Here is an 18,365-nt window from a genome sequence, read left to right as displayed (position 1 = left end):
GTATTATTTAATCCATTAATACTGACATCCCGCAACACTTCCCTTCACCCACAACTACACACACACACACACACACACACACACACACACACACACACACACACACACACGCTAACACACTCGCTTCGAGGCATCACCCAACACACTTACGCACACAACACAACACAACACAAACATCTACAACACAAACTTCCCCTTTGCATCCCCTTTTTAACCCCCCTCCATACACACACATATATTCCCCACTACGTCATGTTTACCCTTCCGTCTATATATATACCCTGAGTGACGGCCGGGCGCACGCAACCTCGCCTCTTCGTATCTGATCAAACGGCAGAGACACAGAGAGAAAGAGAAAGAGAGGGGGAGGGGGAGAGAGGGAGTGCGAGGGGGAGAGAGAAGCTTAACAGTCGCGTTTTGCTTCCTCATCGCCGTCTCTTTCATCTTCTCTGGACACAAATGCTTCTGACAATAAAGTGTAATTGACCAGCCTTTTAGTGGCCCGGGGCGAGGCGCGAAAAAGATATATTTAATTGACTTCACCACACGCCGCCGCCGCCCTCACCCCCTCCTCCTCCTCCTCCTCCTCCTCCTCCTTTAATGTCATGGCCCTTTGCATCTTAGCTATATGATTGTTGTTGCTCTTCTTTAATCATCTGAGAGAGAGAGAGAGAGAGAGAGAGAGAGAGAGAGAGAGAGAGAGAGAGAGAGAGAGAGAGAGATTGAAGTGAGGGAATTTGTGTTCTCTTAGGGTTGAGGTGTGTTGACTCTCTCTCTCTCTCTCTCTCTCTCTCTCTCTCTCTCTCTCTCTCTCTCTCTCTCTCTCTCTCTCTCTCTCTCTCTCTCTCTCTCTCTCTTCCTTGTGTGTGTGTGTGTGTGTGTGTGTGTGTGTGTGAAAATCCTATAGGCCTCTTGTCATAAATCTATCAAAATTCTGCATTCACTCAATTTCTCCGATCGCAAATGCATATCTGTCTGCCTTGATACACCTTGATACACCTAGATAACTAAAACATTATCAGTAATCCATTCCCTTGTTAGCGGTGACCCTAGGACGCTTCAACTTATCGATGCGAGAACCGAGAAATTCAAAGTCAACGCCATCTAATATCATCACATCTGGCTGTCAGTTCTCCCCAAATGGTGTACCTTCAGTGGGAAAAATACAGCTCCAGAGGGAAGTATCAAGGCACTTCTCCAGCCGAAATTGACCCTCTCTTCTTGGCCTCTCGTTCCATTTTCTTTAGAGGAGCAGAGCCTAGCGGGCTTTTTTTGTTCTGTAATGTTTTGTCCTTGAGCTACTTCCTCTGACGTAAAAAAATATAAAAAATCATACTTTGTGGTCAACTTTTAAACGATTTTCGCTCATTTACTCTTTTTTTTTAAGTTCTGTCCTATAGCGCCGGTAGGCTTGCTTGGTTTGGCCTGGTGGTCGGCCCAAGCCCGTCATGGCGCAGGCAAGTGTTTATAGTGGCGCCATCAATTCTTGGCTTATGCTGCATGCCCCCAGGAACTCATTCTTGATATCTCTTGGGTGGTCTTCAGGACAGCATGTGGGTAGTCTTAGGCTACTCGGCGGTGACTGAAAAATCCCAGGTGGTAGCGGCGGATTCGAACCTGCATCATCCAGAACGCGGCGAACACTGGACCGCCACGTTAACCACTCAGCCACCGCATAAAAATAAAAAAAACGCATAAAAAACGCGTAGCATTAGCCAAATGAAAATATCTATATAAAAAATAAGTTATGGCTTTTGCTGCTATATGACAACAGCTTAGAAACTCCAAATAGGGTTATGACACCCATTTTTTTTTTTTTTTTACAGCTCAAGGGTAAAAAAAAAATAAAAAAAAAGGCCTGCTAGACGCTGCTCCGAACAAAAGAAAAAGAGCAAGAGGCCAGAAGAGGTCAATTTCGGGTGGAAAAGAGGTCAATTTCGGGTGGAAGAGAGGTCAATTTCAGGTGGATGAGAGGTCAATTTCCGGTGGATGAGAGGTCAATTTAGGGTGGAAGAGAGGTCAATTTTGGGTGGAAGAGGAGTCAGTTTCGGGTGGAAGAGGGGTCAATTTCCGGTGGGAGAGGTCAATTTAGGGTGGAAGAGGAGTCAATTTTGGGTGGAAGAGGGATCAATTTCGGGTGGAAGAGGGGTCAATTTCGGGTGGAAGAGGAGTCAATTTCGAGTGGAAGAGGGGTCAATTTCGGGTGGAAGAGGAGTCAATTTCGGGTGGAAGAGGTCAATTTTGGGTGGAAGAGGGGTCAATTTCGGGTGGAAGAGGGGTCAATTTCGGGTGGAAGAGGAGTCAATTTCGGGTGGAAGAGGTCAATTTCGGGTGGAAGAGGGGTCAATTTCGGGTGGAAGAGGGGTCAATTTCGGGTGGAAGAGGGGTCAATTTCGGGTGGAAGAGGAGTCAATTTTGAGTGAAAGAGGTCAGTTTTGGGTGGATGAGAGGTCAATTTCAGGTGGATGGGTGTTGCTGCTCTAAATTAAATGTGACCAGTAAATATTCCCTCTATTAGAAAGCGCTTGTTACATAATAAAAAGATGGCTGAGGAAACTGATAGTGCCTTAACTTTCATTCCGGGGGCAAAAATAAATAAAAACAATAAAGCCGGCTAGCTGGGTTGGGCATCGCTGCTTTGAATTATATGTGAAAAAGTAACCTTCTAATTGTATATATAGAAAATTCATATCCCTTACAAATATAAAGATGGCTGAGAAAATTAATATAGCGCCTTACCTTTTATTCCGGGGGCAAAAATAAATAAAAACAATAAAGCCGGCTAGCTGGGTTGGGCATCGCTGCTTTAAATTATAGGTGGAAAATGAGCCTTATCTTTGTTTATATAAAAAGTTCATGTAGCTTACACATATAAAGATGGCTGAGAAAATTTATATAGCGCCTTAATTTTCAATACGGGGCAAAAATAAATAAAAACAATAAATAGGTTGGGCATCGCTGCTTTAAATTGTATGTGAAAAATGAACCTTCTTATTGTATATATAGAAAGTTCATGTAGCTCACAAATATTAAGATGGCTGGGAAAATGAATATAGCGCCTTAACTTTTATTCCAAGGGCAAAAATAAGTAAAAACAATAAATGGGTTGGGCATCGCTGCTTTGAATTATATGTGAAAAATGAACCTTATCTTTGTTTATATAGAAAGTTCATATCGCTCACAAATATAAAGATGGCTGAGAAAATGAATATAGCGCCTTAACTTTTATTCCAAGAGCAAAAATAAGTAAAAACAATAAATGGGTTGGGCATCGCTGCTTTGAATTATATGTGAAAAATGAACCTACTCTTTGTATATATAGAAAGTTCATATCGCTTACATACTAACCTTAGCTTACCCTAACCTAACCTTTGTATATAAGGATGCCTGATAAAATGAGTGGCGTTTTAACACTTATTCCACACTACGGGCAGCTGAGGACGGTAAGCTGTTTCCCGACTATATGTTAATTCGTAGGATTGAAGACTCCATTTAATACTTGAAATCTCGCACTCTTGTCCTCTCCAGCTTCCAGACGTCACGAATCCTGCCTGCACACACACACACACACACACACACACACACACACACACACACACACACACAGCACAAAAACTGAACCCCGGCGTTGCACTTCACAGGACGTTGAGATGAAGCGAGAAGGACAAGTTGTGGCTCTCATCGTGCACGGCCTTTAGAACACTTGGCGGCGGGGCTGAAGGGAGGGCAGAAACACCTTCCCACGCTGATCACTGAGGAATACTACGTCGAAATGCATGAATAGGAAATAAAAGATTGATAAATATGAGTCTAGCGGGCCTTTTTGTTGCTGGTTTAGTGTTTTTGCCTTGAACTGCCTCTCTTGCAAATCATTGTGGAATACTACGACGAAATGCATGAATAGGAAATAAACGATTGATAAATACATGAGTCTAGCGGGCCTTTTTGTTTCTGGTTTAGTGTTTTTGCCTTGAACTGCCTCCCTTGTTAATCATCGTGGAATACACCGGCGAAATGCATGAATAGGAAATAAAAGATTGATAAATACATGAGTCTAGCGGGCCTTTTTGTTGCTGGTTTAGTGTTTTTCCCTTGAACTGCCTCCCTTGCTAATCACTGAGGAATACTACGACGAAATCCATGAATAGGAAATAAAGGATTGATAAATATGAGTCTAGCGGGCCTTTTTGTTGCTGGTTTAGTGTTTTTGCCTTGCTAATCATTGTGTAATACTACGGCGAAATAAGCGAATAATAAATGAGTGCTTGATAAATACATGAGTCTAGCGGGCCTTTTTGTTTCTCGTTTAGTGTTTTTGCCTTGACCTGCCTCTCTTGCTAATCATTGTGTAATACTACGTCGAAATAAGCGAATAATAAATAAGTGCTTGATAAATACATGAGTCTAGCGGGCCTTTTTGTTTCTGGTTTAGTGTTTTTGCCTTGAACTGCCTCTCTTCCTAAGCATTGTGTAATACTACGGCGAAATAAGCGAATAATAAATAAGTGCTTGATAAATACATGAGTCTAGCGGGCCTTTTCGTTTCTCGATTAGTGTTTTTTTCCCTTGAACTGCCTCCCTTGCCAAGCATTGTGGAATACTACGGCGGAATAGATGAATAATAAATAAATGCTTGATAAATATATGACTCTAGCGGGCTTTTTTGTTCCCGGTTTTTTTTTTTTTTTTTTTTTTCATTTTTACCTTGAGTTGCCTCCCTTGCTAATCATTGTGGAATACTACGTCGGAAAAAGTGATTAGGTAATAAATAAGTGCTTGATAAATATATAAGTCTAGCGAGCTTTTTTGTTCCCATTTTTTTTTTAATTTCTCCCTTGAGTTGCCTCCCTTGCTAATCATTGTGGAATACTATATACATCGGAATAGATGAATAGTAAATAAATGCTTGATAAATAAATGAATCTAGCGGGTCTTTTTGTTACTATTTTTGTTTCTTGCCCTTGAGAAGAGCAAAAATTTTCTCAAGCGATGTCTTGTGGGTTTTTGTTTTTCGTAAGAAGTAACTCTTTTCTTACACCTGGACAAGTATATGATTGTTGGTAGGTCATTCCTTAGTTAGCGACACCAGGACGCTTCTCCTTGCTGATGCGACAACCGGAGAGTTCATATTAAAGGCAATCTAATCTCATCTAATCTCGGTGTATAGTTTCTCAAGATGGAAAAATTACAACTCCTCTTTCATATTTCAGGGGCTTTTTTTACAGCAAAGGAAGCAGCTCAAGGGCAAAACTAGATGAAAACAAAAAAAGCCCGCTAATCACTGCTCTTATAAAACGAAGTTAGACGAGTGGCCAAACGAGAGGCCATTCTGTATCACATTCATCTACTGAAGGTATTTGTTTTCCTTTCCACGTGCTTGATAAGGGATATGCTGCTCCTGCCACTCTATACTATTACACGCAACTCGTATTTTGTATTTCATGTGCTGAGTTAACCATTCTGTATAATCATCCACTTAGGGTCGTTGTTTTCCTTTCAATGTGCTTGGTTAGGGATATGCTGCACCCGCCTTTCTATACTATTACTCACAACTCATATTTTGTATTTCATGTGCTGAGTTAACCATTTTGTATAATCATCCACTTAGGGTCGTTGTTTTCCTTTCAATGTGCTTGGTTAGGGATATGCTGCACCCGCCTTTCTATACTATTACTCACAACTCATATTTTGTATTTCATGTGCTGAGTTAACCATTCTGTATAATCATCCACTTAGGGTCGTTGTTTTCCTTTCAATGTGCTTGATAAGGGATATGCTGCTCCTGCCACTCTATACTATTATCCACAACTCATATTTTGTATTTCATGTGCTGAGTTAACCATTTTGTATAATCATCCACTTAGAATCGTTGTTTTCCTTTCAATGTGCTTGGTTAGGGATATGCTGCTCCTGCCCCTCTGTACTATTACCCACAACCCGTATTTTGTATTTCATGTGCTGAGTTAACGATTCTGTATCACAACAAGCTTAGAATCGTTGTTTTCCTTTCAATGTGCTTGGTTAGGGATATGCTGTTCCTGCCCCTCTGTACTATTACCCACAACCCGTATTTTGTATTTCATGTGCTGAGTTAACGATTCTGTATCATAACAAGCTTAGAATCGTTGTTTTCCTTTCAATGTGCTTGGTTAGGGATATGCTACTCCTGCCCCTCTATACTATTACCCACAACCCGTATTTTGTATTTCATGTGCTGAGTTAACCATTCTGTATCACAACAAGCTTAGAATCGTTGTTTTCCTTTCAATGTGCTTGGTTAGGGATATGCTGCTCCTGCCCCTCTATACTATTACCCACAACCCGTATTTTGTATTTCATGTGCTGAGTTAACGATTCTGTATCACAACAAGCTTAGAATCGTTGTTTTCCTTTCAATGTGCTTGGTTAGGGATATGCTGCTCCCGCCCCTCTACTATTGCTCACAACTCCTACTATTACTCACAACTCCTACTATTACTCGCAACTCCTACGATGAATTTCATGTGCTTCGTTTGACATTCTGTATCATCACAAGCTTAGGGTCGTTTCTATGTGCTTGGTAAGGGATGTGCTGCTCCTGCCCCTCTACTATTGCTCACAACTCCTACCTTATATTTTTTCATGTGCTTCGTTTGCCATTCTGTATCATATCCACTTAGATGTACTTGGTTAGGGATATGCCGCTCCTGCCCCTCTACTCTTATATTATAATTTATCGCATGCTGGTCGTTTCTATGTATGGCTTCCCTGGACGTCGGATTCTCAGTGTGAGCTGTTTCCCCTCTGGCATGTTGTGATGTCTGTCTGTGTGTGCTGAGATGAGTGGTGTGCTCCCTTAGAGACCTGGTTGGTGCCTCTTCTCATTACTGATTATTGGGTATTATAATTTTTACTCGTGTGGAAGGTTGTCTTAATCGTAGCATTTAACATGACCCTCTATATACGTTGACGAGTTAGAAGAATTGCCTTATATTTCATTTGTATTAGCACCTGTGGCCTCGATTATTGTTCCTGTATGAGACAACCCAAGGCGGAGGAGACCAAGGGGACGCCCACGTAACTCATGACTGGGGCAAATCGATCGATCCTGCCAGGAGCGACTTGGAGTGGAAGCGACGAGTGAGTGAAGCGACGAGCCCCTGGGGGCATGCTCCCCGTTCGTAATATAGTTACATTCCCTCTCTTAATAAATATCAAACGCTTGTGTTCAATCCTTGCTATTTTTTTCCGTCTGATTTTTTTTTCTATATATTCTTTTCCTTAATTAATATCTAATGCCAGTGATCAATCTTCTGTTATTCTTTCCTTCTCCGATCCTTTTTCTCTTCACTTTCCCTTAATATCAACCGCCCGTGTTTCCACACCACACTTTGTCGCCTCCCTGCCAGTTCTTTCTTGCATCTTCATATATTCCTCCGGTCTTATTGTGCTAATTGCGTCATACCTTAAATTATCTTCAGCTTTATAACTTTATCTGTATTTTTGTATTCATTTCCGAGGCATTGCTCTGTTCTCACTTTTCCGTCTTATCTCGTTTCGCCCATATGAAGCGTAGATGTATTTTCCTTCGGCCTTATTGTGCTAACTGCCTAATATCTTTTTAAACCTTTAGCTGTACTTTCTTATTCATTTCTGGGTCATATCTGTGTCCTCACTTTCTCGTCTCATCTCCTTTTGCTTATATCAACAGTAGATGTAGTTAGTCTCTTAGCTCTAGGGCTGTCCACGTGTTGGCCAGCGTCCTGCCGCGTCTTCCCTGCGCCAGGTCTCCAGCAGCGCCTTCCTGTGGGCAGTCAGCGTGAGTGTGAATCGCTGTTTACTTCCGCTCAAACAGTCAACATCATCAGCATTTTTTTCAGGTCACTTTTCCCTTTTTTATGCTTCCCTGTTATCAAGTTCCCCTCCAGCAGCCGCAGAAACCTTGGGTATTTTGTGTCATCGTTGGAGGAGTGAGGAGGGAAGGCGGCGGGACTGGGTTCAATGAGGGGCGCTGCTCGGCTCACCTCAACACCTCTAAGCGCCAATCCCTCGACGCTATCCTCTTATGTACATCCTCCGGGTTTGGGTGATCTACACGAGACCTGTCGACACAGTTTATTGGTTTTGACTTTTCATTTGTTCGTGTGATGGCTGTGTGTTTTGCTAGCGGCCGCACATGATGAGAAATGTTTACACAGCATCAGCTCACTGACGTACATATACAAAAATGTTTCCCACAGCCTTGCGAGGACTTCCACACTGTTTCACACGCGGCCGTCAACTGGGTCGAGGCTCCCTTAGCATGTGTCCTGGCGCGCTGGCTGTTGCGGGGCGGGGGTTCGAGGCTCTCTCCTTCCCCCGTGAGCACCGGCAGGCGCTCAGGGGGGCGCGGCAGTGACGGAGGAGCGCCATAATCGTTAACAAACTCACCATCGGGCGAACGAAGCACACAGTATCGCCTCCACATCTTTCTTCTTCCCCTTGATTGCCACCCGGACAGCGGAAACTCTCCACCAATCAACACACGAGTTTCTAGCTCTCAGGAGAAACCGAGCCAATCAGGAGAAAGATAAGCACACGAGTTGCTACTATTGGTCGCACAGGCTGGCCGGAGGTCCGTGGAGGAGGGACGCACCGCCCACCCGCCCGGCCACCCTCGGCGCGGCGACACAGGGGCGAGAATGGCGTGCGCCGGGCAGCTCCGAGGCAGCGCTGGCCCCAAGCTGGTGCCTGAAGAAGCCATTATTGTGACAAGGCGAGGAGTGAAGTAACTTGTGGGTGGGCGGGATGATTTATTAGGCGATGAAAGCTTCCGACTGCCACACTAACCACAAATTGGTGCACGCGACACCCGGCCATTCGTCACCTCGCAGCCTCCTCCTCCTCCTCCCCCTCCTCCTCAGGGACTAAACGCAGTGATCTCCTCCAGGATAACACGACACAAGACCCTCCTTCGGGGCGCGTGCAGTGAGCGAGCAAGTGACCGAACAGTGAGAGAGTGCGGCGAGAGACATGACCTGGAATTCTCCGTCAGTGTGACCCTACACGTGCACGGCCTGGACACCACACCACACCCGCAGCACCACGGGCCGCTGAGCCTGACGGGGGAGCGGGGTGTGAGGGCGTGAGAGCGTGCGTGCGTGCGTGAGGGCGTGCGGAGGCGAGGACTTAAGTGGGCGTGGTGGAGGGGATGAATGGCGTGGGCGCGGGTGGGGGCCTGGGCTACCCTACCACGGAGAAGGGCGCCCGCAAGCCTAAGTGTGCCCGATGCAGGAACCACGGCATGATCAGCTGGCTCAAGGGACACAAGCGGCACTGTAAATTCAAGGACTGCACCTGCGCCCGCTGCAACCTGATCGCCGAGCGGCAGCGGGTCATGGCGGCTCAGGTGAGTGTCTTGCCGCGGCGGGGCGAGGGTCAGGTCACACTGGGTCACGGTGGCCCTGGGTTGTATGTGGCAAGAAGGTTTGTGGGGCTGGTGTTATCTTTACTGTTACTATTATTATTATTATTATTATTATTATTATTATTATTATTATTATTATTATTATTATTATTATCATTGGTAGACGGAGAAAGGTATATAATGTAAGTGGCAGGTTCTATAATTTATCTGGTCCTAACGTAACAAGTAATTTACCTGGACATTACAACGCCTAGTGCCTAATTTACCTGGATCAGTGCCTCCGCGTGTAGCGTACAAGGACAGCACCAAGGCGTCATATCTGCTCAACTAGTGCCATTCTACGGTTACAGTTTACCAGAGCCACAGTGCCATTCAACGGTTACAATTTACCAAGCTAGTGCCATACAGCGATTACAGGTTCCCAGAGCAGTGCCATTCTAGAAGTTACAGTGTGCCAGACCAGTCCCATACAGCGGTCACAGTTTACCAGAGCAGTGCCTTCCATCGGTCACAATATATCAGATTAGTGCCATCTAGAGGTTACAATTTACCAGAGCAGTGCCTTTCTACTGTCAGATTTACCAGAGCAGTGTCTTCCATCGGTCACAATATATCAGATTAGTGCCATCTAGAGGTTACAATTTACCAGAGCAGTGCCTTTCTACTGTCAGATTTACCAGAGCAGTGCCTTCCATCGGTCACAATATATCAGACCAGTGCCCTCTAGCGGTTATAGTGTTCAAGAGCAATGCCATTCTACTGTCACAATTTACCAGAGCAGTGCCATACAAAGGGTAGTAATCGCCAGACCAGCGGTATTCTAGGGGTTGCCGTGTGCCAAAGTAGTGCCATTCTAGCGATTACAGTGTGCAAAAGCAGTGCCATTCTAGCGGTTACAGTGTGCAAAAGCAGTGCCATTCTAGCGGTTACAGTGTGCAAAAGCAGTGCCATTCTAGCGGTTACAATGTGCCAAAGCAGTGCCATTATAAAGGTTACAGTGTGCCAAAGCAGTGCCATTCTAGCGGTTACAGTGTGCCAAAGCAGTGCCATTCTAGTGATTACAGTGTCCCAGAGCAGTGCCATTCATCGGTTACAATTTACCAGACCAGTGTCATATAGCGGTGAGCCAGACCAGAGCCATTCTAACGGTTACAGTTTACCATAGCAGTGCCATCCTACGGGTCCAACATGCGTGGGCACTGCCAACTGAAAACTAGTAATGCCAGATCAGTGCCACTCCTGGGTTGTAATTCTTATAATTCTGCAGCGCAAAACCAATCACCGGCGATATTGTGAAGGGAAGCGGTGTGATGTTCGTTATTTTTTTCCTCTGTTCAGTGCCAGAGTTAACAGTTTCCATTACAGCTTCTTTACACATGTGGCTCACCAAGTTAGTGGGTGTTGTTTATAAATAATTGAGAAAACAATAAAATAATGATGATGCTGATAAAAATAATATTAATAGGTAATAATAATAATAATAATAATAATAATAATAATAATAATAATAATAATGATAGTAATGATAATAATAATAATAACAATAATAATAATAATAATAATAATAATAATAATAATAATAATAATAATAACAATAATAATAATAATAACAACAACAACAACAACAACAACAACAACAACAACAATAATAATAATAATAATAATAATAATATTATTATTATTATCATTAATAATAATAATAATAATAATAATAATAATAATAATAATAATAATAATAATAATAATAATAATAATAATAATAATAATAATAATAATAATAATAATAATAATAATTGCATTATCAGTAATAAAATTCCCAACTCGGATCACAATAATATGAGCAGGTGTGCACAAGTTCCATAATTTCAAAGCACGTGATAGCATTAAGAAGGACGGGATGCATTTCTCTTCACCTCCACCATTAGATATAGCACTCTTTGTGTACGACTGTCTTAAAAGACATTACATTACGAACTCATGGAGACAATATGTAATGATGACGATATCTTAAAAATAATAATAACAATGAATAAAAAATGGTAGTAATAATAATAATAATAATAATAATAATAATAATACATGAGATGCACCCGTCAAAAGCTTAGTAAATAAGGGAGGAAGCGAGAGTCAAGCTGAATAATTAAAAGGTACAAGTGATAAACAGGAGATAATTATCGAGAGGCTGGGCGAGGAACATAATGGGAGCACTAAACGTTGAAGGACGACGAGGCTGGAGGAATAAACGTTGTATGGGGTCCGATGAGTGGGAAGATCACAAACATTTTTTTAGACACTCAAAACGTTATAAAAAGCTATCCTGACGGAAGCAACTTCTTATATAAACCAATTTTACTTTACAATACTTAATACCTTTATAACATCATCTTTGTAACCTTCATAACTGACCCTCCATAGCATCACTCTACGAATGACTTCCGTATTGTTGACGGTTTAGGCAAAACCAGGATCAACGGAGAAATGTGGAGAACATAAAGACGACAGGATGAAACAGTAGAGTCTGTTCGTGCGTGTGGCGAGGACGATGAGATCTCAGAGAATTTCTCACACCTTGGTAGCGTAGCGCAGAACAGCGGCAGGTCTCCCCAGGATATCTTACAGTGCATTGGCTTGGGCTACGGTATTACGGACTCGCTCAGCACGAGTATATGGCGTTGTCGATGCCTGTGCAGGACAGTTAAAGATCTGGATCTTCCATGGCTAGCCTATGAGACATGAACACTGAACCGTGACTCAAATAGACGTTTATAAGTGCCTATATATACGAAGAATCATGGGATACCCTGGAATAACTGTGTCAAACCGACGATTACTCCATGAGACTGATAAGAGGCATATCACCTGCATAGTCCGTGAACGCTAATTCCGTTATACGGGCATGTGGCACGCTACCCAGGAGCTGGCTCTGCTCACCGGGTAGTTTCTGCAGACAACCCAGAGTGGAGGAGGCCAAGGGGATGCCCACAGAGTTCGTAACTTAATTGACCGAGTCGATGGTGTCGCAGAGTGAGCGAGGCGACGCCCCCCTCGGCGTATGCACCTACTGACTGATTGATAAGAACAACATCCCTTTTAAATGGATTATCATCCAAGAATATATAGAAAAGTTATAAGTATCAATGATAAGTGAACAAAAGAAACATGCACAAAGAGATAGAGAGAAAATAATAAGAATAATCAAACAAACATCGCATTCAAAGCAGAGTGCAAACAAACAAGACGTTCAATATAAATGTATCACCCACTGCAAAATCAAACATTTAGAAAAAAGACAAATAAAATTAGTTATTCCAATGCAAACTCGATGAAAAAATATTTCCTTAAATTTCAAGGTAAATCTGAGTTTTTAACCCAACACCTAATGAATATCTCTAAAACACCAAACAGAGTAGCATAAAATCTTTGTATACGAGAATAAATCAAGCTAAATGGTTATGACACAACAGCAAAACTCTAGCGATACTCGTAGACTAGGGCTCGCTGGATGCATCGGTGATTTACTCTTGAAGGAAGAGCAAGTGCCTAACGTCATAGAAAGGATCGTAAGATAAAACCCACACAAGAATAAAACTAAACTATCAAATACAAATAACAAAACACTGTGCCCCAGCTAAATGGTTATGACACAATAGCAAAACAATAAACGATACTTTACGGGTCGTTCTATGCATCAGTGAATCACTCTTCAAGGGAAAGTAACTGAGTCTTTAAAAAATCATATGATAAAACCCACACGATAAGGAGTCAAGTCAAACCCTCCAGTACAACTATCACAACACAGCGCGCCACATTACGGCCCGCTTGATGCGTGGATGATTCACGGCTCAAGCAAACTAGGAAGCGGGGCGGCGGTCACCCTAGCCACGCAGATGCTCCGGGTTATCAGCGGGGCTCGAAAAATAACAACGGCCTGGGCGCGGCGAGGCGGACGGCGGCGTGTTAGAAGCGCCGCCCAGAGAGAAAGAGAGAGAGAGAGAGAGAGAGAGAGAGAGAGAGAGAGAGAGAGAGAGAGAGAGAAGGGAGGAGAAGCGTACACCTCGCAGATGAAAACAATATGATAAAATATATAAGAAAAATATATGATAGAAAAAATAGAATGATTTAGACAGCGGACCTTGAAACTGAAGATAAACTGATCCTGATGAGAGAGAGAGAGAGAGAGAGAGAGAGAGAGAGAGAGAGCGCCAAGGCCCAGTTACTCGAGCCGTCCGTGAATCAGCATATCCTTCGCCTGAGAGACAAAGAAATAAACAGGGACTTGACGCGGCCGAGGGAGCCCAGTGAGATCATTCGCGGGGCCCTGCAACAAATTACTCCCCGCCCGCTCCTCTCTCTCTCTCTCTCTCTCTCTCTGAAGCCCACGTGCCTGAATTCAGATCATTATATAGATAATCAAGTCTAAATAAGTGTAGCACGTCCATTCATTAAGTCAGTAAGTGCCGCTGTTCAGTAAATAAAGAAGTGACCACATACATATTCTCCTGGATTGTAAAGACTCAAAAAAAAATAACTGAAGCCCACGTATCCGTATACTTAGGCTAATAGGTGACCCAGTATGAATATAGTCACCGTAGTCTAACCTGACGCAGAGGTAGCAACTAACGCCCCATGGGGGTACTCGTAGACACAGAAATAAATATAAATAACTGCCCACTCCCACTCTCTCTCGCGGGATCTTCGTCTCTCGAAACGGCTTGTTGTCTACGCGATGGGATGTATTCAGACAACAGATAACTAAATATATATGACTGTAACACAAAACACGCCCTCTGGCAATGGTCAGAGAATTGAATTCTGAGCAATTACCTGAACACCTTCCCTCTCCCTCTCCCGGGTTGTCCGGGCTCTCGAAACGGCTTGATGTCCATGCATCCGTATTTAGATTAACAGATAATTAAACAGATAACGGTATAGCACATAGTACACTCTGATAGTGAGTTAAATACTGAATATTTACTTGTACCTAAGTATTTAGGATGGGAAGGGGCCTGCATGGAGACCTGCCCGGAGGAACCTCCGGGTTTGGCGTCGTAGGGTGGGTGAGGTGACGCGCCCCCCGGCGTATGGCCCCAATGATTTAATTAATTGTACATATTAATTATCCCTCTCCAGGGGCGTCTGGACTTTCCAAACTGCTTAAAGTCCACGCATCCGTATTTATAGGTATTAACACATAACTCACCATGAATGACTGTCCCACATAATACACTCTCTGGCTATACTCGTAGACGCGGATTCTGGGCACGGCTGGCGGAGGTGGGCCCGGCGCCGTCCCCCGTGAGCCAAGTGAACCAAGCCCCGGCCCAGCGCGGCTCCCTTGGTTCGTGGCAGCTTGGGCGAGGTCCAGGCCCCCGGCGTCTCCCTCCCTCCTCCTGCCGTGCCCCCGCGAAGTACGTATCTCTCTCCCTCTCTTTGTCTCTTTCTCTGTCTCTGCCAATGTGTCTATATATCTCTGTCTGTTTCGTCTCTCTCTCTCTCTCTCTCTCTCTCTCTCTCTCTCTGAATTGGGGGCGCTCTCCTAGCACGCCTCTCCTTGTCCTGATTGTGCAAGGAAAGTGACATGAAACGCACAAAGCAAATAAATAAAGAGTCTGTCTGTATGTTCTTTCTGTTTTGCTATTTCAACATGATTCTGGGCTTGTTTTTTTATTAAATAGTATTAACGAAGATAGGTTAACAATATAATAAACGAGAACACAATATATACTCTCAAAATCTAGTTAAACCTTAGACACATTGAAATCTCTTAAAGAAAATACACTGCACCTGAAGAAAAAAACAATAGGCACACTAGGATAAAAGACCAAGGCGACGGAGATGAGCACCGAGGCCACGCGCAGCTTTACCATTGCCTAAACTATATAAAAAAAAAGGTCATTATGCATACAACTAAAATCGAATAGAAGAAAAAAATCGGCCCGTATATTCACAACTTAACACACAAAAAAGTTACCATACACAAACGATGCTTAAAGGTCAATGTGGTGGAGATGAGCACCGAGGGCAAGCGCAGCTATAATGTATGCCGCTAACTTTACCTTTACCTAAACACAAAAGGAAAAAAAAGCCGATATGGACATAACTAAAAGAAAAAAGGAAAAAGCGGTCCATGTATTTACAACTAAGCACACACACACACATACACACACACACACACACACACACGGACGCTATGGACTACACGAGTTAGCATACACAATAAAAAGAATAAAAAAAACTAGTTCACAAGGCGGATCTCAAACATTACTCAGCCCTGACTTCTTATGGCGCGTCAGTTGCAAGTGTTGAGAGGGAGAGACGAGTCAGACGAGGAGACAAATAAACACAGCGAGCCAGGCAGCAGAAATGTGTCTCGGGGGGAGTGTTAGCAGGCAGGCAGCCACTCACTACTACTACTATACTCCCCTCACACACACACACACACACACACACACACACACACAGTCTATCAGTGGGAGTGCTAGCAGGCAGCCACTCACTACTACACCAGCCTTCCTTATTTTCCTACTAAGAACATTGCATTTACTATCATTTCTGACTAAATGGTGTATCACACACACACCTTAATTTCCTCCTTGTTTTATTCTTTTCTTTCTTATCCGTTCTTCTTCTTTCTCTTCGTCTGTTTTTATTCTCCTTTATTTCTCTTCTTCGTCTTCCTTACTCTTTCAATCAAAATGATCTAAAATTAATATATTCTAGACGCATGGAAAGGTTAAATCAACGTTGAATAAGCTGATTTGACCCGTATTTGTATTTAGAAATCTTTGCCGCTCGGGAGTACCGTCGGGAGCAGAGGCGGCGAGTGAGTAAAGTGACGCGCCCCCAGTCATGTGCTCCCCGTTAGTTATTTAGGTAGTTAGTTATTCATTATGGGAACACTGCTCTCTTTACGCAGCTGTGTGTGGGCGAGGCTCGCGACCCACGAGTGTTTACTCAGAAGTGTGACTGACTGACTCGCTCTCCGCCTCGCCATCTTTTATGTGATCTCCACTTAATAGAGCTAAGAAAATAAATCCCGCTTGTGTATATCTTTTCCGTTTATATTTATGATTCAGTCGGTTGCCTTGAACTTTGTGTAACGCCTGAGTTGTAAAATTAATGTATACGTCAGTGATGATGAATCCGGTCTAATATATATATATATATATATATATATATATATATATATATATATATATATATATATATATATATATATATATATATATATATACTGTTCTTACACACACACACACACACAACAGACGGTGGCCAAATCGTCTGCGTGCGGGCGTGATGAGCCCGAGGACCTAGGTTCGAGTCCCGCCGAATGATGCTGACAACTTTCAATCAGCGCCGAATGGAGGATGTTTACCCACAAACTGTCCAAATCCTCGATCATCCTTAACTTCAGCGATTCCATTCAAGTGGAGCACCGGGGGACAGAATGGGCCAAGCAAGAGTCATGCATCACGGCAACCACTCAATAAATTTCGCCTGCGCCGCTAACAGGCTGGGGTCGTCGATCCAAGAGGCCCCCCAAGAAAGCCTACCGGCGCTATAGGCAGCACACACACACAAAAACGCAACGTAGGAGGCCCAATGGTTAAAAAAAATTGTGACCATTACATACGTAGTGTTAGAAAGTGCGAGCAAGAACTTTTGCAATAGTAATTAAATGGGGGAGTATGTAGATTAAAGTAGTCTCCGCCGTCGTCACTGACAACACAACGGCGTAGCGGGAAGCGTATCACACGTATTTATCGTAAAAAAATAAATGTAACAAATCAGTTTCTAACCTAATAACATCTGACCTAACCTGATCTTACCTATATCTAACCTAACCAAGCCTGACCCCCTCCCCCTCCCTCCAATCAAAATGCGCTGTGCTAGGCTATGCTCAAATTTTTTACATCAATATTATGAAGTTTCTGTAATTTTCCACAAGCTAATCGTCACTACATTACATTCAGAGAAATAATATGCAGCACAATGACAGTATTAGCCTCGCGCGAGAGGGTTGCCATTGAGTAGATATTGCAATGCCCGCCAACCTTTACGAGAATAATAAACTGACTCACCCAATAAAGATAACAGAAAATAGCAATAATCAACTTACTATGACGATGCCGAAGCTCGTCCTCGTCCTCGTCGACCAAGAAGAAGAAGAAGAAGAAGAGGAGAAGGAGGAGGAGGAGTGAAAGGAGGAAAAATGACGAAGGGAAAACAAGATAGGCAACACTTATAAGTTCCCCTCACCACTTATTTAGAAGATGAAGAAGACGAAGAACAGAAAGGAGGAGGAGGAGGAGGTGGGGGAGGGAAAGGAGGAAAAAGACAGACGAAGGGAAAACAAGATACACTTATAAGTCCCCCTCACCACTTATTGAGAAGAAAGAGAAGAAGGAAAAGAATTAAGGAGGAGGAGGAGGAGGAGGGAAAGGAGAACACAGACGAAGGGAAGGAAAGACACATATATGTCCTTCCTCTTCACTTATTCAGGCGGACCGCTTTGAGGAATCCCCCTAAAAACCATCCTTGGGGAACGTAGGACTCCTTAATGCCTTGGTCACTGCGTAGGGTCACTATTAATGCACAAAAGAAAGGAATATCACAGGGAGAGGAGACGGAACACCCACGCGCCTAAACCAAAACAAACACTATGGCGATGATTGACCACCTCTGCCAGATTATCGTACTGAAGAGCCTCGTATTTACCGGTTTCTGGCCCAAGTAGCACCAATAATTAACCATTTAAACGATAACCATATATGAATGCAGTTATTTGGGTGGTGAAAGCAGTTTTGGGGGTGGAAATCGGCAAACATAAGAGGCAGAGTATGACAATCTGGCAAGGTTGTGATTGACTTTTGAGTTGACGGTCGGGTGTTTCGCCTTTGTAACGGCACTAAGATGTTTTTATTCTATGGCACTGCACCGAAGAGAATGGGAAAATTAGGCCGTCACGATGTTATATTCT

The 18,365-nt window shown here is 43.3% G+C and overlaps 1 protein-coding gene across 2 annotated transcripts in view; it reads left to right on the top strand.

The window, feature by feature from the left end:
• The first annotated feature begins 8,191 nt into the window (after positions 1–8,191).
• LOC127000195 (doublesex and mab-3 related transcription factor 3, truncated-like) overlaps positions 8,192–18,365 on the top strand; it is a 19,998-nt gene continuing 9,824 nt past the window's right edge. The window contains exons 1-2 of one of the 2 annotated variants that reach the window (XM_050863606.1): positions 8,192–9,367; positions 14,632–14,793. In XM_050863606.1, coding sequence (XP_050719563.1) covers positions 9,170–9,367; positions 14,632–14,793 — 360 coding nt within the window. In that variant the 5' untranslated portion in view covers positions 8,192–9,169. The remainder of the gene's footprint in view (positions 9,368–14,631; positions 14,794–18,365) is intronic. The other variant, XM_050863607.1, reaches the window with a different exon arrangement.

Source organism: Eriocheir sinensis, chromosome 18, assembly GCF_024679095.1.
Source record: "Eriocheir sinensis breed Jianghai 21 chromosome 18, ASM2467909v1, whole genome shotgun sequence".
Classification (NCBI taxonomy): domain Eukaryota; kingdom Metazoa; phylum Arthropoda; class Malacostraca; order Decapoda; family Varunidae; genus Eriocheir; species Eriocheir sinensis.
Note: the sequence above shows the minus strand (reverse complement) of the source record. Positions and strands in the feature narration are given on the sequence as shown.